The sequence below is a fragment of the Falco punctatus genome (assembly GCF_963210335.1).
Source record: "Falco punctatus genome assembly, chromosome: 7".
In the NCBI taxonomy this organism is placed as follows: domain Eukaryota; kingdom Metazoa; phylum Chordata; class Aves; order Falconiformes; family Falconidae; genus Falco; species Falco punctatus.
The window spans coordinates 11,894,073-11,917,636 of record NC_137587.1 but is presented as its reverse complement, the minus strand read 5'-3'; the positions used below and the strand labels follow the sequence as shown (position 1 = coordinate 11,917,636).

The 23,564-nt window shown below is 44.0% G+C and overlaps 2 protein-coding genes across 2 annotated transcripts; both read right to left on the bottom strand.

Annotated features, from left to right (window-relative positions):
- Positions 1–10,553: 10,553 nt before the first annotated feature.
- SPTSSA (serine palmitoyltransferase small subunit A) lies at positions 10,554–14,630 on the bottom strand. The gene is made up of 2 exons (XM_080394939.1): positions 14,266–14,630; positions 10,554–11,807 (listed from the first exon to the last, which is right to left on the bottom strand). Exons 1-2 carry the CDS (start codon positions 14,366–14,368, stop codon positions 11,704–11,706), a joined length of 207 nt encoding a protein of 68 aa, XP_080251065.1. The 5' UTR covers positions 14,369–14,630; the 3' UTR covers positions 10,554–11,703.
- Positions 14,631–17,373: 2,743 nt separating this feature from the next.
- On the bottom strand, positions 17,374–23,173 carry EAPP (E2F associated phosphoprotein). Its single transcript, XM_080394938.1, has 6 exons — positions 23,009–23,173; positions 22,298–22,479; positions 20,939–21,037; positions 20,452–20,575; positions 19,482–19,601; positions 17,374–17,973 (listed from the first exon to the last, which is right to left on the bottom strand). Exons 1-6 carry the CDS (start codon positions 23,080–23,082, stop codon positions 17,709–17,711), a joined length of 864 nt encoding a protein of 287 aa, XP_080251064.1. The 5' UTR covers positions 23,083–23,173; the 3' UTR covers positions 17,374–17,708.
- Positions 23,174–23,564: the final 391 nt, after the last annotated feature.

Genomic DNA, 23,564 nt, shown 5'->3' with positions numbered 1-23,564 from the left:
GGCAGACATCCGACAGGGATCTATGAACAGGATTCTTTCAGGATGTGTCTTTCAGGATGCAATTTTTCGACTTTAGTTGGCACTGATAAAGCCTCAGATGAGAGAACATCCAGCTTCAGAAAAGATGTGGGGCAATTTAACTTAGAGAAGATTGTTAATTCCCCACCTCATCCCTCCAGGCCTCAAGTATACAAAAACCTGTTGCAAAGAGAAAAGGAACAGTCATCTTTGTGCACGGTGGGCAGGACAGGTAGCAATAGATGGAAGCAGGATTATGGTTAGAAATGAGAAAAAAATCTTTGTAATCCGAAGGGTAACAGCCCCACCCCACAACAGATTACCTGGGTTTGTTCCTTTATTTGTACAAGCATGTGATACATCCAAAAAGCATCTTGAAAAGACATGTAAGGACAAGAACAATCAGAAAACCTTTTGGCTCCCAGAACTGTGGATGACCCCACTGATCATGAGAATAGACTCCCTTCTCTTCAAAACCATGCGCTGCTTTTTGCTGTGCTAGCAGTCCCCAAAACGAATTCCCAGTTGGAACAGAGCTCTGCAAAAGCACACAGCTGGGAACAGCTGGGGAATCAGCCACTTCCAGACAGATGCCGTTTCCTTTTCACTAGTGCAAACTTGCCCTCTCACTGACAGCATCCTCGTCAAAGGATAATTCTTGGGAGGTTGTTGTTGGTTGATGGCTTTGTGAGAAGGTTGATTTGACTAAAAACCTTAAACTTGCAGCTCGTTTTAAAGCATGGCAGTTGTTTGATGCTTGCAATCCACTTGACATTCTAGCTTGTTATACCAGTACATCAAGCTGGTATGACAAACAAGCTAATTAAATGGAGAGCAGGGACTGTTTTCACAAGCTTCACCCACACCACAGAGGTGAGCTCTAATTCCTTGAGTGCTGTCACTTAAAACAAGTTGTTGCCAGGAGGGTTGCAGGGATCAGGTGTAGTTATCCTGACACATCAATTGAGTTGTCAGTGGGAAATCTCTGTCTCGTTCCAGGAGTGAAATTTTCAATCAGGTGTAAAAAAAAGCTGGAAGCTAATGCACTTGGGGCCAAACACATAGTGTAAATCACGGGATACCTAGCCCAGACATGTGCTAGTAAGGATGCTACAGTCTCCCTGATACTCTCCTAAATTCATTTGGATGTGAAAGCAAGGACTGGAAGCTGGGTTCCCCCGGGGGAGTGATCATGCTACTGCATTTCAGCTATGTCAGTAAAGCTGGTGCTACCCTCGGCTAGCAAGGGTAACCACATCTCTTAACCACTGAACCGGACACAGCAACAAGAGAAATTCAGGTGACACAGATCCTCATTTTTGCCAAGATCTCAGAGCCCTTATAGTCCAAAGAAGCTAAAAACCACCTCTCCAAGAGCACGAACTCCCTCCCACCCTTTTCAACTACTGAAAAATGACACAAAATAAAGGTCTAGTCTCTGACTGAAGGCACCTGAGGGGCACTTTTTAAGTGTTCTGACAACAGCAACAACAACAAAAGCTCATTACAAAGTGCTTTTTTTCTTTGTGATGAACATCTAGGACTGGGAGACAACAAAGCATTCCTTTTTAACAATTCTTCTTAACCACACAGCGTTCAGGAATTCACAAAAAAAAAAATCAACAGCAATTCTATAATAACCAAAAGGGAAGAAAAAATTACTCTGTAAATACTGACTGCAAAAACAGGCTTGTTTTCCCTGGTTTATAGTTTCAGGCCTTTCGTGAGAACAACCAGCTCCCATAAATAAGCTACTTTCAAGTTCCACAGGGAACAGCCTTAAACTGCATTAGTGGAAATTAGATTCTTTTTTCTGTTCCCTTCCAGGAACAATACTTTACAGAAAGTGGAGATGAGGCATTTTGATTTCTTAGCAGCAAAGTCATTCACAACTATGACATGTTAAGTCTCAAGTACAAAAGTCCTCGGGTGTGGATAAGGATGAATCAGCCTTTAAGCCCAGAAGACAACCCAGGACATGCATTCCAAGGCAAAAACCCACATCATTAAAGTGCCTGTACCAACAACAACAAAGTACGGGACAAGTCCATGAGACACCTATTCTGAAAAGAGAGCTCATGAGAAGGTAAATAATTCTGCTCAGCTCACAAACTTTTCCGTTTCGGAGGAAACAGACTTCTGAAATATTGCAGCACAAGCCTCCCCTGATTCTTTTTCTCATTTCAAGCTCAGAAAGCAGTGTTTTCCATGCTGTTTTCAGTTTTGTTAACTATAACTTTTTATTACCTAATAACAGCATTGAGGGAAATGCAATGCTGCTGTAAAGATCATCTTGGGCCCTCGTCACTACTGTCATCTCAGCACCTTCCCTGTATTTTCACTCTGTCGTCCTATGAGTTTCTAACGCTTTGGGTTCTGTATAATTCTCCCAATGCTTACTGCTTCAGTTGCTGTTATGATCCAGGTGAATTCTTTGGTATTAACTCCTTTGCCCAACTTTTTCCTCTTAGTCCCTGAAGAACAGAAAAGCTGGTTCGAAGGGACTTCCAGAGATCACCTAGTCCAGCCTCCCACTGAAAGCAGGACTGTTGCCAGCTGCAGTTCCTATCAGCTTAATCATGGACTTGCCCAGCCAAGCCTTGAAAACCTTCAAGGACAGGGATTTCACAACTGCTCTAGGAACCCGTTCCTAACTCCTAACCATCTTTGCAGCTTCTTCCATATAGTTCCTCACCATCTTTCTGTAACCAAAAAGCCCCAAACCAGACACAGTATTGCCACTGCAGCCTCAACAGCACGAAGAAGACAATCGTTTCCCTCCATCTGGTGGCCACGTTCTCCTACTGTAGCCTAGCATACAGGCTGCCACATTTATGTTGTGAACTCATGTTGGCTCATGTTCCACACACGCCACTGACTCCCAGGATCTCTCTCAGCAAAGCTTCTCCTTGTCAAACTGCATGAGGTTCTGCCAGACAAATCCCGAAGCCAGGCTCTACCTTTCAGCGTATTAACTCCCTCCCTCATTGATGAACATGTTCCAATAATCAGGGTCATCTATGAAGATACTGAACATCAGCCCCAGCGTCACCTTATAGAGCACTCCACTTTCAGCCACCTTACAAATGAACATTGAGCAGGTGATTTAAGCCCAGTGATCCGACCAGTCCAAACCAGCAAACAGCCCACTGGCTTTACTCATACCTCCCCTGGTCCAGATGAAAACGCTGTGGGAGATGGTGTCAAAAACCAATCTAAAGTCAAGGTACAAGAATATCCACCACTGCCCTCATCCACGTAACAGGTCATTTCATCATTTGCTTGCCTAGGCAATGCTTTTAGACATCTCCTTTGTAGCCTGCCCTTACTTCTTTCTGCTTCCACGCTCTTTCCTGGCCTCCTAGCTCACGAACAAGCTCCTCGTTTACACACGTAAGGTAAGCCTTCTGCAAAATAAATTAATTCTTTTCACCCTCACAGGCAGGAGGTCACAGCAGACCCTCGCCACAGCATCACCAGTGTTTCCATGTGTTGCTCTCCTTCGTTACCATAACTCCGTGCTTTACCCTTGGTAACTCTAGTCTCCCGCTGGCAAGACACATGTGGTAACGCAGCTGGTGAAACGAAATGGACACTGAGCTGTTTCTGTTCCTCCTGGCTATGTTTCCTCTTATGTCAACCATCCTTCTAATCTAGAACTGAAACTATGTGAGAAAGTATACAGTGGTTGAAACCACTCTAATGCCCAACGCAAAGGGTTTGTCAGTACCTGTATGGGGAGTTCAAATGTTGCTGAAGTATCAGGCAAAGGAGGTTTTCCCAGCAGGACTGCTTCTTGCAGTGGGTAAAGACATCCATAACACTGGTATATCATGGGATGCATGTATGTTGGCTTTAAAAGGAATAAATATTATCAATCAACTTAAATATTATCAACTCAGAGACTGCCAATCAGTGCAGCATCTGCTCCCCAGACTGCAGGCGCCAGCCAAAGGAGGAATGGAAGGCTTGAACTACGCCAGCCACTCATCCGAACCAGCATTATGATTTTTAAAAGGCACAAAACAGAATGTTTGTGCTCACACATGCACATCACATGGAGCAGACACAGCACTGAAAACTGAGATGCCATGCAATGTCTCAAGGCTGCCTGCCTTCTGCCATGCAGCGCAGTGCAGAGACCAGAGCCAGCATCTCTGGGTGCTCCAGCTTGTGCAGGATCCCTCACAAGCACTCCCAATCTTTTCAATGCAAGCATGCCTTAACGTAACTCTCTTTGGAAGGAAATGCAGGGAAGTTGCCTGAGCCCTTCTGCAGGGTACTTTTGGATCTTAGCATTAGGCACCATCCCGTTGTGCAGGCATACCCTGCAGCTGCATCCTGACCCAGAGCACCTCGTTCCCACAGCAGCTGCGTCCTGTTCTCTGGGTATAGACAGCCCCTTGATCTCTTCCCAGTGGAGCCCACCTTATCATTTGATCAGACGCCAGGAATGCAGCAGGCTGTCTAAATACGGTCCCTGTTTCTGTGGTCTAATACAGACAGCCTGGGCATGTTATCCTCGGTCACTCGGATCTGAGCACTGTACAAACACACAGGAGGGGGTCTGCAGATGGTTGGGGTTTTTTTTGAAACAAGGCTAACGACAAAGAAATAATTTCATATAATCACCCACTAATTCAATCCTGAGTTTGGGAACTATCTGCTAATTCTGATTAAAATTCAGCAAGTATTACCCAAGCATATAAAATTCTCAGGTCTTGAGATGTGATACAGGGGGGTTTCTCTCCAAAATGTTAGTTTTGAGCCGGTAACAGAACATAAGCAGAAGAATAAGCTGTCACGAGTCTGGCACCTGCAATTAAATACTCAAATTCAGACCAAGCGTGCCTTTGGATAACTCCTCAGATGATCTAGGGGCACGATGCTATTATGTCAGCAAGAGTATTATGCAAAGATGTCTTCCAGAATTTCATAACCTTAATGGTGTTATTAAATAACAACACTGAAAAACATTTTCTGAGGCATCACTTTCTTGATTTTTTTTTAAGTATACAAAGCAAGAACATCTTGGAGGAAAAACAATCCAAATGGAAGAGAGTACAACAACTAATCATTACAGAAGCCAGAGAGGAACACAAACCTCAGCAAGAAGATTTTCGGTTTCAGTTCTTATGTGATCATAAATACTTAAGTTTTTCTCCCTAGGTAGACCCAAAACAAGCAAACAGAAGTCACAGAAAAGAAAACTAAGATCAATCATTGTCAAGACAAATTTTTTAAAAAAAAATTATTTGGGGGGCTATGTAGTACATCATCTTGTCATCCTGAAACATGGCCATGAAATATGCTGTCCATCTCAAAATGCAGGGAGCACAAAATGCAAGATATGCCAAGACAATTCCACCTGCAGATATGGGCGTGAATAAAACCCGCACACGTCAGATATGAGGTCGTAACTGTATGGATATCAGTGAAGTGTTGATCATCTGTTAGTTCCAACTATCAGACAGCTCTTAGAGCAAGGAGCTTGTACAGGAACATTCAGGCTTACAAAGATTCACTTCCAAGAACTGTCAGTTTTAATGAGAAAGCAACCAGCTACAACGGCAAATTGAATCTTGGGCTTCTTCGTCAAACATTATCTGGGTAAGCTCTTTAATAGGATTAAATGCAAGAAATACTATGATTCTTTTTTTTGTGGGCAGATAGCAGTAAGCTGTTGATTAATCATATGCTTCATTTCCAAAACTCAAGCAATAAAGACTGGAAGAGCCACCAACAAAATCAGTCAACTTTTCACCATTAAAACACCCTCAACGTAGTCCAGCCTAAAGAAACTTATTGCTGTGACCAGACTGATATTGTACACCACACACCCTTCAAGGTTAAGAGAGAGCAATAAAAGAAAATAAAATTAAAGGGGGGCGGGGGGGGAAGCCGGGGAGAAGTCTTCTGTTACCCTACAAAAGCATGTTTCAGCCAGTAACAGGCTGTGGCAGAAAATCACCACCCCAATCACCGACACGGAGGATGGCTGTTCCCTGCACAGACACATCATCTTTCCCGAGGTTCTTACGTTTGGTTTGTAGCTTCAACTGGTATGTCCTATATCCAATTTAGCAATTACTGCTCCGTGATTATCTGTCTGCAGCTGGCACGTCCTATATCCAATTTGGCGATTACTGCTCCACAATTATCTGTCTAGCTTAAGACAGGTGTTGAGGCCACAGGGTTTTCTATCAGTTTTTTTCATCAAAACATCCGTTTATGTAACACAAGATATAATAGTAAAGCTTTTAGGATGATTATTGAATCACTAATCCCAAACACCATCACTCCAAACCTTTAAATAAATAATTACCATCACATCCTACCAGTGCTAGCAGGTGCCTTTATGGCATGAAGGATCTCCAACCCACGTGAAAGCACGGGTTCACATGCTCCAACCAACCAGTCTAAATACACACTCGTACTACCAGGGCAGTACTCTCACCCCTTAAACCAACCCCTCTGTAATGCAAGGCTCCTAGCTTGATGTCATATTTACATGAAATATTTATTCTTCTGTCTAGAACATTTTGGGGTTTAGCACAGGTATCAGCTTCAGATTTGAAAATAAGGCTACACTTTCTGTTTAGGGAAATGACTCCTACGTTTTTCAAAACAGAAAAACTCATTTCATAAAGGTTTAGGTTTCACAGAAACCAGAGGCTTTCTGTAAGAATTTTCATCCCTCAGTTCATCCTGTTGTCTGTCCAAAGACAAACAAAATGAACGTTTCCAGCTTCTCTTCTTTGGTATCAATTCCACTTTATACACCTGCCGTTTGATTTCACATAATGAACCAATTTGAGATTAGAAACACTGTAACTCATTTAAAAATTCCTCCAGAATGAAGAATGCCATTAACAGAGGGTCTTTTCCACACCAGAAAGTGGAATCTCTTTAATGGACTCCAAAATGCCAAGGAGGTACATGCTTCCAGGTCCATAAATCTTAGCAACAGCAAAGACACGGGGAACCACTGTAAGTGTAAAACAAGTCTCCAGTACTTGAAGGGGCTCCTTCCAAAATAAAGCATGCTTCTGTACATTCGTATTACAAAGTCTAAATACCCGATCCATAAACAGATGCAGCTTATAAACTGTACATGTGCATCATCATCTTATTCACTATTAAAATAAGCAATACCTACCTACGAAATAAAGTGCTAGCCAGGCCTTAAAATCAGTTTGGTTTGGGCTTGTTTGTGGGGGTTGGTGTTTGGTTTGTTTTTTTTTTTAATATGACCAGAAGTCCACCGACGAATACAGTGAACGCTGTTCAGTGCACATGCTGGGTCGCTCACATCTGCACAGGGCACTGCAAAGCAGTGCAGCAGCAACACCTGGGCACAGCCTGACTTCCAGCCAAGGCCACCTCCCAGCTTTTGTACATCGTGTTAAACATTTAGCAATAAGGTATTGTCTAACCTAATTCCCTGTTCTACTTAACCTTAAGTACTTGTAACATTTGAGATAGAGACCTGCTGCCATTGCAAAATCACTGTGATGAAAAAGCTCGACTTCTAGCAATGCTTTATAAATCGGATCAACCGTTGGGTCAGGTTTACATCAAGCCCTGTTCCACTCTTACCTGGCTAAACTCTCGGGGAGTGGATATGGGTAATTTCTTAGTCTTCAGCCATGCAAGGACAGTTTAGATGGACTGAGGATCTTGTGATGATAGACCGAAGGTTACAAAAAGCAGAGGAGTTTCTCCTGAAATACCACACTGGGGTCTACATCGGATGTACAGTGTCATCTCCCTATTACACAGAGGGGAAGTTGGATCCAGCTCTGGACTATGATGCCAGATTTTCTCCTTAAACTATCATTACACAAACAAAAGGCAGAAGAGACAGCAGCTGTTATGGTCAGTGATGACTGCTGTTTAACACTGACCTAGCAGATCAAACAGAGAAACAATGCAAGCCACATGGAAAGCTTCATGCTTTTGTCTTTTAAAAAAAAAAAAAAGAAAAACAAACCCAAAGAAAAACAAAAAAAACCCTGCTGGTGTCAGGATAACATGTCAGCAAGAGGGGAAGAAAGAAACTGTTTTCCTACAGTAGCCATTATAGAAAATACGGGCAAATTAGCAGGTGAAAGGATCTTCTGGCACTGAAAACCTTGCCTGGGGTCACAACTCCAGCTCAGATCTGTCAAGAGGATGGCTGCTGTCTCCACAGCATTGTGCACAGCCCACTAATCCCATGGTATCAGACCCCTTTAAGCTGTGTCTCTTCACCTCAATATAACCTCTGTTTGTTGTTAGCCAGCTGCAGGTACCCCTTCTTCAGCATTTGTGATGCACACTTCATTACTGCACCTGAATGAAACAGAGCAAAGTCGTACCAGTTGCACCAACGTGCAGTAATACAATGCACATCTGTCACGCACGATTCACCTCTACAGTGCTATGCTCCTTTCACACCTATTTCTTTTTAATACTGAATATTTACATAAATGCACAAATGGTTTTCTTGCTAAGTTTTGCCAAGAAGCTCTCAATTTAGGATCCCCTGGTGTTTCTCCTCATAGAGTAGTTAAGAAACCAGAAAAAAAAACCAAAACGCTGCACCCTCTGTCTCCAAACTAATTGCTACATAGTAATTTCTGACAAGAAATGAGCAGTTTATATATATATATATACACACACACACATATATATCAAAAAATATAACTGATCCAGTACATGCATGCAAACACGTTCTTCATCTGTTCCGGGCTCCCGACTGCCTTTCTGCAACGCTGTGCCCGTTTGCTCTTCTGGTTACGGCAGCTCCTCTCCAGGTTACGGCAGAGGTTTCCCAGGGTTATTTCTGCAGCACCCCCACCCCGTGCCAGCCGAGGTGCCCCCGCAGAGCCGGCTCTGGAAGCCAGCAGGGCCGCAGGCTACGCAGGCTCCTGCCAGGGCGCCCCGCACAGCCAGCACAGCCACACCTTGTGCCAGCCACAGGCGGGGGCTGGCTGATGGAAATGGTATTATCCCTCGTGCTATAACACAGTTAATGCATTTTTAAAAGCTTATTTCTGATGACTCAATCCAAACCCCAAGAGCTATTACTATTAAAAGACTAACATAAAACCACTTGCAGGGCGCTCAGATATTTTTTTTTTTCTCATTTCTCACGATTATTTTTTCCAACTTTATTTAAATTATTGATGGCTCAATTATTATCACCCAGTTTAAACAGAAGCATAATTGACCAGCTGCCTCCAAATGGTATTTAAACTGCCTTCCACCTCCAGCTTGCACAGGAAAAGCTTACAGTTCTATCACTAGGAGGGTATGATCCCCCAGCTAACATGGCAATAAAGGAGACTGCACTGAGAAAACAACCTGGTAGCCTTATGATTAATTTATTATTCAAATTTTATGATTAAATCCCTACCAATACCCTTACTTTAAAAAAGAAAGCTTACTCTGTTTCAAAATTATTAGCCCTTGAACCATCTCTTCACTAGATCCACTTTACGAAAAGGACACGGTGCAGAAACTTTCTTCTAGAAATTCAAACTCTAGTGACATATAGTATTTTATTAAGGAAATTATTCCATCTTTAACAAAGTATCCAGAATCTAAAAGAACAGTCCAAGACTGAGATTTTTGATTTATAATTAAAAAATGAAATGCTGAAAAAGACTGTAGTCATATTAGCAAATTGAGTTCAAGTATGGTATCAACCAAGCCCACTCCAACATAACACAACTGATTGGAGATTATGATTATTGGGGGGGAGGGGGGTGTCAACAAAAAGCAGACAGCTAATAAAAGCTGTATATCAAAGCCCTTCTATAAAGCCTTTCACAATTAAAAATCACGCATAATGTTCCTAATGCCACCACACAGAAGTGCTCCCCCCCCACACGCAACTAAACCCTTTTCAGCCATCGATGTGTATCAATCATAGCAGTAGCCCACAAACATAACAGTAATGATTTAATCCATGAACAGCAGGAATTTGTGCTACATTACTTCAAAGAGAGTATGTTAACTTATCATTATCTCCATATATACTTAAAATACCCACATACAACTCTGGAGACGTGAAAACAAAACCAAAAACCACCACCCCAAAACCCTACCTATGTTTAGACAGCCAGGTATTAATAAAGGAAGGCACTAATTTAGTGGGAGACTCCTACCAACTTCAGTAAAGCTAGGGTTCAGCTGAGAAGTTTAAGCCCTATTGTTTATAGCTCCCAAGATGACAACGGAGTTTTTAATCAAATACACATGAAGTTCTTAAATACAGGGGAGGAAAACACCCTTTTCTCATGAGCGTGCATCGGAGAAAATTAAAAGACAGCATGTTCAGAGACTAGTTGAGTTGTATAACTTGGGTATAATTCCTGATTTCAGTAGAAGTTGCATAAAAGATCTAACAGTACCCATTATTACTGGGCCATTAAAAAAAATCACAATTCTTTGGTCAAGTATAATTTTTACCCTTTTGGAAAGTTCTGAGAAAAGCAAACAGCATTCAGAAACACATTAACTTCCCAAATAAAGTTTTACATCAAAGCTCTGCTTTAAAGCTTTTATTTTTTAAACAACCAAAAAAAAAAAATCCTCCACTTAGGAAAGTTATCACCATCTTACATATCAGAATACAAAACTGAAAAAAATCCCTATAAAAAAAAAAAAAAAACACAGGACTTCAGCCAAGTATTCAGCTTCTTATTGCTGTAGTTGTAACTCAAGTCCATTTAAACCCCTATGTTTTGGTCGTTTGTAGCAAGAACATGTTTGGAATGCTAGCAGCAATAGAAAACCCCTGTAAAACCTAACCATAGTTACACTGTTGAGTGAAAATTAGCAAAAACAATAACCATTGGAACCTACGAAAGCATCTTGTAAAAGTACAATTGAACTGGTAGCTAGAAAAACAGGGTCGATTTAAAGTGCTATCCCAAAGTCTTATGTGGGCCTACATCAGTAAAGAAAAGTCCATTCCCCTCCACAAAATAAAGCCCAGAACCACAACACTACTCCACAGATACGGAATGCAGCCTTCACTCTGCCTCAATGCCTCACCTCCCCCACCCTCCTCCAAGAGGTGGAATACAGACAATTGAAATAATTGCCAATTCCAAATTTAGGTGATATGCACAAATATACTGTTGAACAAGGTTTGGACAGCAAACAGTACACCTGAGTTCAGTCATACAAACTAACTTTGTAAATAGCGTTAGACGAATATATCCAGGTCTCTAATATGAATCTAGATGTATTTTCTTACAAAACGCATTAATAGAAATGCCCAGGCAAATACATACCATACAATAGCAAAAGCTTTAAGCCCCATTTAATAAGATGACTTTCCGATTAAAAATAGAAGGCAATTAAGATTTACTCAAAATTACAATTAAGAAAAGCTTTCACAGTGCAATATTGAAACTGTCACAAAGTTAAGAAAATACTGATATCAAAGTACAATCACAATGTTAAAGTAGACAAAACTACTATACAAGGGCGTATCTTGTAAAATTAAAAGGAATGAACACAACATAGGGGACATCTCGCGTCCCTGCTCTACATATCTCATTTCCTAGTCTTCAGAGTCGTAATTGTGTCTTTCTGCCATCAGTAGAAGTCTTGTTAAAACTAAGAGGTTCATTCTTCTTTATAGACCAGATTTCAAAGCCCGATCACTTCTTGCAGACACGTTCTTCGTCACTGCACAATTTCAAAGTAGTGCAATATTGCCATGATGTGCTGAGGCATGAACACATAGCCTGTGTACAGTGCCATTCCAACAATGGAAACTAGCATGGAATCTGAATTACAGTTGAGGAAAAAAGTGTTTGAAAGAGAAAGCGCATCAGACATCGCATGACTAGAGCATTAAAACTTTCCTGGTAACTATCTTGCAGCATTTTTAAATCAGGCAGGGTCAACCGTATTCAGCAGTTAAAGCTACAGGAAGAATCAACTGAACCCTGAAAAACAGAACACAGTGGTAGGAGCGATTAGCTGAATTACAGAAGGATTCCTGCAACTACCTGTGTAACACCGGTTATCTACTGCCTCATCATGAGCACAAGAGAACTGGCCAAAGTATGAGAAGCATGCTGGGGGAACAGAAAACAGGCACTGGGAATATACAAGTTTTCAGATGCATCCTCCTACAACCGGACTTCTGTCAAGCTGTAGGGTTCTTGAAGCTTTACCTACAGAAATACTGGCACCAGATTACTAAAAGATCACGCCTTTAAAAATTCAAAGTTTCAGAAATTCGAAAGTACCTGAAATTAACAATAGCCTGTTGATTTCATTCAACTACCTGCAGAGATTCAGTAAACCCAGGACAGCAACACTATAAAAAGCACTGGAGATAACAAGCATGATAACACTGGACAGCAGTACTCAAGTTTCCACTGGTGAAACCAAAGAAGGTGCACATGCTTTGCATCTTTGAGAAATCAAGTCACCACAGCACACATGTAACAAATGCTCTATGGCAGACTTCCCCGTGGCAGAGCAGAGGTATTAGTTGTGCTTATTAGAGCATACTAGCTGCCTGATGTATTTTTAGTCCCGGAAGATTACACAGTAAGTTACTAAAATGAAGGTCAACTCACAGATCCACGCTTCTGTATCAGCGCTCACTTCTGATTCTGGAGCACAAGCAGAAGCAAGACACACAGCAGAGCCACGCACCATTAGCTCCCGAGGCCACTGTGTCTGCGCTGCATCCGTGCAGCACCTGGCAGACCTGGCCCACCTATGGCAAATGCACCCAGTTCGAGGACAAAAGCCAGTTTTGCTGACCCGAGACTGCAAGTGATACTTGGGCCACTCTTAACATTTGTAAGTTGTGGCAACTACTTCATTGCAATATGAGCATTTTACAAAAGTAAACATGCACACACACTTTTGTTTACTTGAATACTCTTGAACAAGTGAAAAAGCTGCATGGTTAACACGGAAGAAAAAAAAAAAAAACAAACTCATGATTAATAGAATTGCAGGAAAAGCAAAGATGAAGTTTCTCAGCAATGCAGCTATGGCATAAAGAGGAAGGTATGTTAGCAAGGAACACAACATTATGAACCTATGCAGCCCTACGTAAACAATTGTGCACAGTAGGTCTATAAATACTAGAAAAGATAAACAGTAAGTTACCTCCACCTCTACTGACTTTATACAGGGAAAAAAAATAATAATCTGATTGCACAGCTGTAACTTGGGCAGTCACTTTTCTGTAACAAATTTGAGTTCCTTTGCAAAAATGAGGAGTATCAGTAAAACCTCCTTCTCACTACCACTTACACCCTTCTCTTTGTTAATGTTTTGGTTAATTTCTCTCTTTGCCTCTCAACGTTAATTGGAGATGGCTCAGGGCCATTCATATGAGACATCATTTTAAGTCAAGATCAAAACAGCCACACTTAAAAGAAAAATACTTGCAATGCAGCAACACCTGGGAGAACATAACCCTGTATGGAAGGGCTCGGGAAAGAAGCAAACCTTAAATAGTCTTTGTACAGATGCCTTCACATAAGCATCCATCAAATTCTTCCACTCAAAAAGAGCCAAGCAAACTTACCAGAGATTTAAATACTCATTTAATAAAAATCATGTAAAAAGTATCGTGCAAACGTAAGCTTGCAAGGTTTTGCAGCGTGCATGTTTACTTTCCACTAGGTAAAAAATACAGAAGAATTCATTAAAGACACCCGTGCTGCACAGAGAGCTTTAGATTTCGGTGCAAAAGCCAGGAGAAAGAACTACCGTAACTCTAGAGAAGAAAAATTAAAGAAGTAAGTTCGAGATGCAAACTTCTGCCCGCGGAGAGCCGCGCCCGGCGGCCCAGCACCGCGCGGGGGTTACCGAGCCCGGGCGGCGCGTTCGGGAGCCAACGTGAGGAGCCCGAGCCCCTGCCCGACCGGGGCCGGGACCGGGGCCGAGCGGGGGCTCCGCTTCCCGGCCCGCCGCGGGCACCGGCCGCGCTCGGCGCCTCAGGCCAGCCGCCCCGGCCCTGCCCTCCTCCCGCCACCCCTCGGCCCTCACCCCGGCGGCCAGCCACCCTCCTCAGCGCGGCCACGGCCCAGCCGCTTCCCCGGCACCGGGCCGCTCGCTCGGCGCCGCACCCGTCGGGCGGCCTCGGCGCAGCCCCGGAGCCGCCGCCAGCGCCAGGCCCGGTGCGGCAGGGGGAGCGCAGCCCCCGGCCCCCCGCACACCCACCCCCCCCAGACACGGCCGCCCCGCCGCGCCCCGCGGGCGGAAGGATACTGAAGACGGTGCGCTCCCAGGGCTCCAGCATGTAGAGCGCGGTGACCAGCAGGTACTGGTAGTACAGCCACGACATCTGCTTCCAAGCCGAGCCCAGCGCCATGGCCTGCGCCGGGCCCAGGCCGAGCGGAGACGGGGGGCGGCGGCAGCCCGGAGCCCGCCCTCACCGCCGCCGGGCCCCGCCCCGCGCCGGGCAGCCGCGGTCCCCCGGAATGGAGGCGCTGAGGCCTGGCCGCCGCCACCCCGGGCCGCACGGCGGGGACACGCGTCCGCGGTACCGCCGCCACAGCCCAGCGGGGCCGTTCGTGCCCGTGGCTGGGCGCGAACCCGTGGCGCGCTGGCGGCCCGGGTCACGGCTGGGGGCCGCGGCGGCGTCTGGACGGGCGTGGCGGGGGAGCGGCGGGCGCGGGGGACGGGCCTGGGCACCGCGCGGCGGGGCCCTCGGTGCCTCCAGCCGGCGGGGGGCGGGCCCGGCTGTGTGGGACCGTAACAGCAGACGGCTCCTGGCGAGATTAATGGCACAGAACAGGAAAAATAATGAGGCAACACGTCAACTGTTTAGTGTAAGCGTTGCTAGCTTCCCGCTTCCCTGAGGCGCTTGGGGCCGGGCCGCAGATTGGCCTGAGATAAGGAGAAACTCCCAGAGACTGGCCTGGGCCTGCGGGGCTGGAAAGGCCGCTGGGCCGGCAGCGTAGGCTGGCACCCCGGCAGGCCCTGGCTGGGGGCCGGCTGGGCGCGACCGAGCGGAGCATGAGGTGCAACCCCCGCGCACCGGGGCCAGGCCCAGCGCCAGGCGCACACACCACGGGTTGGGAACCGGCACTGACCCGCCTTGCTCGGTAAATCCATTCGCAGTTGTGCTGCTGAGCAGTGTGATTCTGCGCTTGCAGCCACCCCACCCCTGCCTTCTCCTGTGCTGTACAGTGAAACACAAGGAAACGCAGGCACAGGAGGATGCACATCCAAGTTAGTTACACCGCTGCAAAATACAGCGACGGTAGCAGGAGATAACCGTCAGAAATAAAACCTGCTTAGAGGCAAAGACAACTTAGGGCTGTACTACTTTGTGTGGCAGAATCTGAAAAGGGATTTAATTCAAACAAGACGTTGAGACACAATCTATGCGGATTTATTTTAGCACAAGAGGAGGAAATGAGAGCATTTACGCTATTAATACCCTCACCCAACTGGATACAGGAACAGTTGTCCCTATCCAAGACTACCATTGCTTGTTGCATTCACTGCCGAAGGAGTCCTGTGTTGGTTTCTGCTTGAAAAAGCAGTGGTAATCATGAAAGCCGCCTTTCTATGTCAGCACGTACAAAGTTCAAGGACAAGAGGGGCAATCAGCACAACAAAAGCATTACTCCCATTTAAAGCTGCAAGAACATTATCAATATGGGACAAACGAGTCCCAGCCCTGGCTGCTCCTATGCTTCCCAACAAGAAGCTCTGCAATTCATGTGATAAGGCAAGCAAGAAGCAGCAGCAAGAAAGTTCATGGGACAGTAATGTCTAGAGGCATGCCAGCTTCAAAATCTCCCACCACATCTGCCCTAACCCACCAGGCAGTGCCATAACCAGGCCCCTTACACCTTTTCAGTATGGTGCACATTCATGAGACAGGTTTTTTGGCTAATCAGCCCCTTAAGAAAATTGACAACATTCCTCTGTATAGTTTCCCCTCTTTGGCCAGCTCCATTCTAGCCCTGCTTAGGGACTGCCACCACCTGTTGTTCCTTCTGTACCACACACATTGACACCTGAGTCCTTGAACTACAACCCTGCACACTCCTGTTTCCAGTAGCTCGATGCAAAGACCCTGGCCACATTGAGGCCAGCATGCCCTACAGCACAGACAGTATCCTCTATCACATCTGCTCCTCCACGCTTCTATTTAGAAACAGTTCTTTGTATGTTCCAAATTTTCCATATACACCTCTGGACTCGTAGCACAGTTACCCAGCTCTAGATGATCCCATAGCTATCGGTATGCAAGTTAGACATTCCACTAATCGGTCTGACTGTATCTAAGTAGAAAAATCTTACCTCAGGCAGATCCCAAGCCTTAAAACAAGTATGGCTCAATTTTGATTGCAGGCTGCACGTGCAGAGGCAGATATACCATACTAGCCAACCAAGTGCTCAGCAGTTGCCTCAACAGTTCTCTACTTTCTCAAGCAGAGGTTAAGTTGCTGCTGACTTGAAAATAGTAAGTCCATGTTTTCCTTGTGTAACCCTGACAGAAGAACCAACATATTTTTTCTTCCTAATCTCATGTAACACTGCATAAAATGAGTGTGTGTGAGTAATATACAGCGCCAGGGACTACAAAAGGTAAACCAAAGAGTCGTAAGATTTTATTATAATATGAAGCACAGAAGTAGTATGTTCTCCAGATTCCTACGCCCTAAATTTAAATATTTTTGACAATTCCTCAAAGCACGTACAACGAATTATTCCTAGCACTGCTAAAATAAAAAGCGTAAAGATGAGATTTTTTTCAGATACACCCTTGTTCAAAGTGAAGTGCTAAAAAAATAACAGGCTATAAAAAGGAGATGTTACTTGCTAATAAAAAACAAGAGTTCACCTCTTGGGAGCACACCTGGAGGAAAAGAGGGAAAATCTATTGTTAACATTGCAGTGGTTTCATAGAATAAGCAAGAAGTCCAAGTAGCAAGTAGCAGAAACTCTTTAAGCTTCTATGAAGAAGCTGTAAACGAACTAAAAAAGCATACAAACCAGCTTCATGGTCATAGATCTGACCACAGATTTCTTCTTAAAATGTGTCATCATCATAAGGAAAAAGGACAATAGAAAAGTCCAATATTTGCTTCATGTACATATTCACATTTAAAACTCTTAACTGTACTACTAAGCATTAATATATAGATTTAAACAATCCATGCCAGAAAACTTGATATGAGCTAATCTTTCACTTCGTATGAAGTTTCCATTTTTGAGATCTTAACAGGCCCAAACCCCAAATATGATTCCTTCATCATACCCACCTGTGTGCAAATCTACCAAGAATACCAGTCTAAAGAAGCCCACCATCCCGAGAGTTGTTTACCACATGCCACAGAAATGACCAGTGCAGCTATGTAGAACCAGTTACTATACAGTATTTATTCTAAGCAGTTCTAATACACGTTGAGATAATGGATAGCATATATACAGGGAATGAGCAGAATACACAGATAATACATTATATTTACAAAATTTTAAATCCTCAGTGATGCAACCACCTGATGGTGTGAAAAGAGTATTGTTCTCAAATGCACTGTACTCCGTTCAAACTTTTCAAAATACCAATCATTAAAAATTTCTGATGAAAACGTACACTAAAAGACTGTATTTGAAAAAGACTAACATGCCTGCATTTCTGACACTTCACAGTCTTAAAACAGTGCATGATTTTTTTCTCCTGCCTTTACACATCAGCAGTGGCTGGCTAGAACATTGAAGAAGTGAAAAACTTCATCTTTGTCCATTACTGCCACCTCAGTTGAACATTCAGTACATAATACTGGATGATACACTTCCTCCTCTTCTTGATTAGCTTGTATAGAGGTAGTTTCTTTGCTGTGCTTCATTTTCTTACTTCTTTTCTTTATCTTCTTTCTGTATTTCAGAATTTCCTCTTTGTTAACAATGCAGTTCATCACAAACATTGCTCTATACTGTGTTTTGTAAGATTCATGTCTGTGGAGAAGAGGAGAAAATGGAAGTCATGCAACTGGTAAAACACTGCTGCTAAAAAAATCCATTACTGTCACTGGAAATGGAATTAAAGATAGGAAGTACCATGCTAGAGGGCTGAAAGCCAAATATAAAGTTTTATAAATAGAAGTCACAACTACAAAAATCCTAATTAAAAAAAAAATTAGAATTGTAGCCATGTGTATTGTTTTTAAGGCATTTTTTAAAAAAACACAGGTTCTTGCTGAAATAAACACCCTGGAGTACAATGGTATTGATACAGAATTAAGCATTGCTACGTACAGCTGATGATAGACAAAAGATCATGAAGTTTTGAGTGCAAATGACTCACTACTGCATTGATATCCTAAAATGTCTTGCAAGGTTGAAACTCCTTATTTATAAATAACAAGCACTGACACATCACACTTGAAAAAGCACATCAATAATAAAATATAAAATGTATTTTCAGCTGTCATCAGTATAACAAATGTGTACCTGGAGTACGTAGCAAAATTCAGAGCTGCTGTTCAATTCAATTCAACACAATGTCCCTCGGGCAGCAGTTTCACAGCAGCCAAACCCAACATAACAGGTGGCTGCAGAAGTCCCATCTCAAGTTCTGCTGGCTTTATTGCTTGCATAATGCTGTGCTGAGCTATTTCAGTTTATTAAACCCACAAAAGACCAGTCTGAGAATAAAAATGGATGCTCTTCTGTCAGCTTAGCAAACTGAAATACTTCCCTATTGAACAGGGTCAGAGAGTACCAAAGCCAGCAAAGGGAAGAGAGTGAGAAACACCACCAATACTTTGATGATTTCAGGCTGCTGTGGAATTTCATCCTCAATCACCAATAATACTCAATGAACAAGAGGTAGTTTATTCCTCATTTCACAAAATTTCTTTCTTCTTTACACCCAGTTCAAGAGCCCTCTCCTTAGTACAGGCTAGCAGTACTAACTAGGTTTGCAGTACAGTTAGATACTGGGTAGCTGCAAAACACACTAGATTTTCACCTAAATGATTTCAGGCACTTTCAAATGTAACTATACTCAAACCCACACTGCTAATACTGAAACCAAGTAAGAATACATTACATTGATTTTGCTTTATCCTCGCCTAAACAAGGCACTTTTGCACAAAAATAACCTGGAATAATTTTAATGCCTCTAAACACCAAGCCAACATATTTAAATAAAAAAATAAATCAGCCTGAACTGCCTGTTTAGTATCCATGAGTTTGTGTTTTTTTTAAAAAATAGTTTACGTTCTCCACTATGCTACAGTTCTACTCTGTTCTTCCTCATGGCTACGTTGTAGGTTAAACTGATCATCACGCTTACAAACCAGCATTCACCCATAAATCTGATTCACATATACCTGCCTTCTCTTTATTAGTACCACCTTGCAAGACAGTCGATAAAATCAATTGATCAAGGATTACACTAACAATACTACTGACTGAAAAAAAAGACATTATAAAGAGACCCCTTACTGTTCACTAATTACCTCTGGCAATCCAGGCATAATGTTGTCATGCAAGCAGGGCAATTCAAAACAGCATCACTATTTGGAACAGCTGAAGGTTTTGTCCGCTGCTGTTGAGGCAGTCTTCTCTGATTACGATACCTACCAATTCAAGAAAAGAGGAAGGAGAGTCAGAAAGTGAAATTACATGCCCTTGCTGTTGGGCATATCAATTCAACTGTCAAACCTTTTTTATATTAAAATACACTGGTTAATATTTGGCTCCTTCCTGACACCTTTTTCAGTAACTCAAAGCACATAAATAAATAAAATGGGGGCAAAAACCCACATACTAGTATCTATTATCTTATTTTGTACAGAGAATTTTCACTTGGTCAGACAAATAGATCTGGCATGAGAATTTGTGCCTAATAACCCTCTCCTCTGATGAAGCAGGTATCTCAAGTGCTATCTCTGCAGGCAACGTACATTAATATTATCCCTTTCAACAGATTTACATGGAGAATATTACTTCTGCTGCAACAACCATTTTTCTAATTCACCATTCAAAAACTCCTCATTAAAGCAGCTTTGCTGTTCCTATTTTATCTGAACATTTTGTGGCTTGCTAAATTCAAAGCTTCCAAAACCTAGAAATATAGTATTTAGCAGGAACAGACATTAATTTAGCAATCAAAGTATGTCACAACTTTCTCAGCCACAGCACGGTTATTTAGATGGTATCTACAGACAAAACTGGCTTACAGAACTAGGAATTTGATTTTTAAAAAGTGCAAGTTTTAGAATTGTGTAATTTTGAAGACTTAACTTCCATAACACGCCCATAAAAATTTTACAGACTTTGAAGCTTCATATGCTGTAAATTCTAAATAAAAAATATTTTCACTGCATGGACTTGACAGCATAGGCTTTTCCTCTACATTCACCATTTTCATTTAAATTTTTCAGTTTATGTAAGCATCCTACACTTCAAATACTTATGGTCTCTTACCCCCTCCTCTGTGAGTCTACCCACTCTTGGTCTCTGCTGTCTTCTTCTGGGTCATATAGCAGTTCATCATTTGAGAGAATCTGACGTTGCTGCTGTTTTCTTTTTTTCCGGATGTCCTGTGTAACTGGCAAGATTTGTGCAAGCACATGTTACATCCATCAGACATGTGATGACACTCTACTTAAATAATAAAAACTACCAGTTTTTCAGTCTTCCTTGTCCATACTCTCAATAAATCAAAACTGAAACATAAAGGCCTAGCTCATCTCTCCTCCAAATGTACCACCCCAAAGCATTAACACACCTTACATACATTGGGATACACCATAAAGTTGAGGGGACTACACTCTGATTGTATAGGCTGGTAGCCCCCCCCAAAAGGCCACAGTCAGGAACAGCCCCTTGACCCCCCCCAAGAGGATGTGACAGGATATGAGAGAGTGCTACTGGAAAGATGTCCTCCTCTCTCCTCTCCTCAGACATTTACCTGTTTTGTCTTCATCCTCTGAATCAGAATCAAAGTAGATGTCATCATAATATTTTGTAGTGGTGGCAGGTCCAGTCTGCCCAGTACTTGAAGAAGTGCCTACATGTGAAATTCGAGAGAACAGTGGTAATAACAGCCCACCAAAAGGACAGCGAGTGTACAGCCCAGAACAAACCTTCATTTTCAAGTCACTCTATCCAAAAGTGCTCTACTTTACCTGGGTATGTATAGCAACAGCTCTCGCAATTTATTCCAACGTCCTGATCACCCACACTGCTTCTGTTATTTCATTTACAGGTGCTCTCTCAGAGTAAAGCTGCTCGCTCCCTCTCTGTGATGAGCCTCAGGTATAGTTCAAAGGAAAGTTTCTCCCAGGGTAAACTGCCTTTAGGCACACAGGACACCACATCAAATATACCTGCCTCAACCTTACATAATTCATACAATCTCAAGACACTCCACAAATCTTCAGTCACATGACAGAAACACAGGTGTGGCACACTGTTTCATGAAATCTGACTACAATAACATTCACCGAAAAATTCCCCCAAAATTTCAGGGCTGCAGAAGTTCAAAAAAGATCTAGACGAATTGCCAAGCACGTGTCACAGCCCTTCTGCCCCAAAAATCCTATTCTGTGCTGGGTGGGTGCGGTGGTTTAAGTATCACTACATCTTAATTGCACAACCGAAACCTAAAGATCAGATTTGCCCACTAACACAGATGAAACTAATAAACCCGCTGACCGCAGAGTTAAGTCCCTACATTAAAGTCACTACTACATTGATTCTCCAAGAAATTAAGGACACTTCGCTAGGTGTTTTGTAATAGGTAAAAAGAACATACGCTCTACAAATACCAAAGCAATCCACAAACTCTAGAACATGCATCTTTAATACTTTTAGTACTTGGTGTAACAATTATAAGCAGGTATGGAAGAGATTAATACTTTTCATAACTTTTTTCCCCCAGCTGATTTGGGATTTCAATCTACCATATGTGATTCCTTTCTTCAAAGGCTCCAAATCTTGATAGCCACCTGGAGCCAGCAGTCAAAGTATCACAGACCACAACCTGCTCAAAAGACTTCGAAATACAGGTGAAAGAACAACGTAAAGAGGTACTGGGAACAAAAGGGGACTGATCTAACAGGTGCATTCACTGAAGTGGCAACTAGTGACCATTTCTGCAGATATGATCAGCCATTTGAAGATATTTCGGTGGGCTTCAGACAGCACTCAACTGTCACCACCACCCTGACACTACCCAGTCATGAGAGTAATACATCAACTTCACTCCTTAACTGGACCCCACTTAACTCGCAATTTCACCTCCAAGCAGATGTTAAGCGCGATTTACCCATTTCTGGTGATTTCCATTTGACTTCCATAGTCCTCATGGTGGTGTTCAGTTCAGCTTCCATCTCCTTCTGGAACTCATCATCACTGGAAGACTCGCTCTCCCCGGTCAGGCACTCCCGTATCAGCTTCCGCTTCTGGTCCGGAGTGCCGTGTAAGAGCACGTCGACCTCATCTTCTGAGCTACAAATATTTATTAAGCATTACACGCCTAATTATTACAACCAGCTTAAAACATTGATGGAGTCACTTGGAAAACGTACATCTGAATTGTGTGGGTACACGAGGCAGCACTCGCTCATGTATTTACGGGAAACGTATTTATTAAAACGTTTTATTAACTTGTTGATGTTACAACGCTGGTTTTAATGCGAAGGGGGTGCAGCCGGCCGGCTGCGGCCTGCCAGGGCGCCTCTGCAGCGCTGCCAGCGCGGCTCCGTGCGGAGCAGGGCCCGCTTACACACGGCCGAAAGCAGGGCTACGAGCGGGAACGCGCCGGTTCCAAGGCAGCAAATGGCCGCGGCTGCCGGCGGCGACTCTCCCGCAACCCTCGGCGGCACCGCGCGGCCCAGCCCGGGGCTCTGAGGAGGCACCGCAGCCTCGCCGCCCGCAGGGCCCCGGCCAGAGAAGGGCGGGGAGCGGCGGCCCGCTGCCATCAGGGCGCAGCCCCCCTCCCCCGGCAGCGCCAGGGCCGCCCCGGGCCCGCCGGCACCTGCTGAGCGCTCGCTCCTCGTCGCTGGGCTCCTCCACCACGTACGGGTCGTCCTCCTCCCGCAGGCGGCTCATGGCGGCCGCCCGCCGCTGCTAGCCCCGCTTCCGGCACAGCGCCCCGCCCCGCCCCGCCGGGGGAGGGGCCCGCCCTGCCAGGCCCGCTTCCGGCACAGCGCCCCGCCCCACAGGGGGAGGGGCACAGCGCCCGGGCCCGCCCCCCGGATGGCCCCGCCCCGCGCTCTGCCCCAGCGCCGGGGGGGGGGGGTCCCGCTGCTGCCGCCGGACCCCGTTTTCCATCGCGCTGCGCGGCTGCGGAGGCGGGCGCTAAGAGACACACCCGATACCAACAGGCTTGGAAAAAATTTAATGAGCCAGTAACACTGAACAGCGAGGACTAATCTAAAAACTGTTCCCACGTCCTACTTAAAATATTTACAATTTTGTTCACTGTATATACATTGTAATCTTTGTCCCTTATAGTCTATTTATAGATGAGTTCCTTAGGAATTATACCTGTCATATTTGGAAAACGATCAGCACAGCATTACCGTAGCAGC

What these genes read in the sequence shown, in the direction of transcription:
- SPTSSA (XM_080394939.1), bottom strand. Translation starts at nt 14,368, where the DNA reads ATGGCGCTGGGCTCGGCTTGGAAGCAGATGTCGTGGCTGTACTACCAG. An exon ending in CTGGGAGCGCACCGTCTTCA is followed by an intron (nt 11,808 to 14,265) that starts GTATCCTTCCGC and finishes ACTGTAATTCAG; the next exon opens with ATTCCATGCTAGTTTCCATT.
- EAPP (XM_080394938.1), bottom strand. Translation starts at nt 23,082, where the DNA reads ATGAGCCGCCTGCGGGAGGAGGACGACCCGTACGTGGTGGAGGAGCCC. An exon ending in GAGGAGCGAGCGCTCAGCAG is followed by an intron (nt 22,480 to 23,008) that starts GTGCCGGCGGGC and finishes AAATATTTGTAG; the next exon opens with CTCAGAAGATGAGGTCGACG. An exon ending in ATGGAAATCACCAGAAATGG is followed by an intron (nt 21,038 to 22,297) that starts GTAAATCGCGCT and finishes TTTCACATGTAG; the next exon opens with GCACTTCTTCAAGTACTGGG.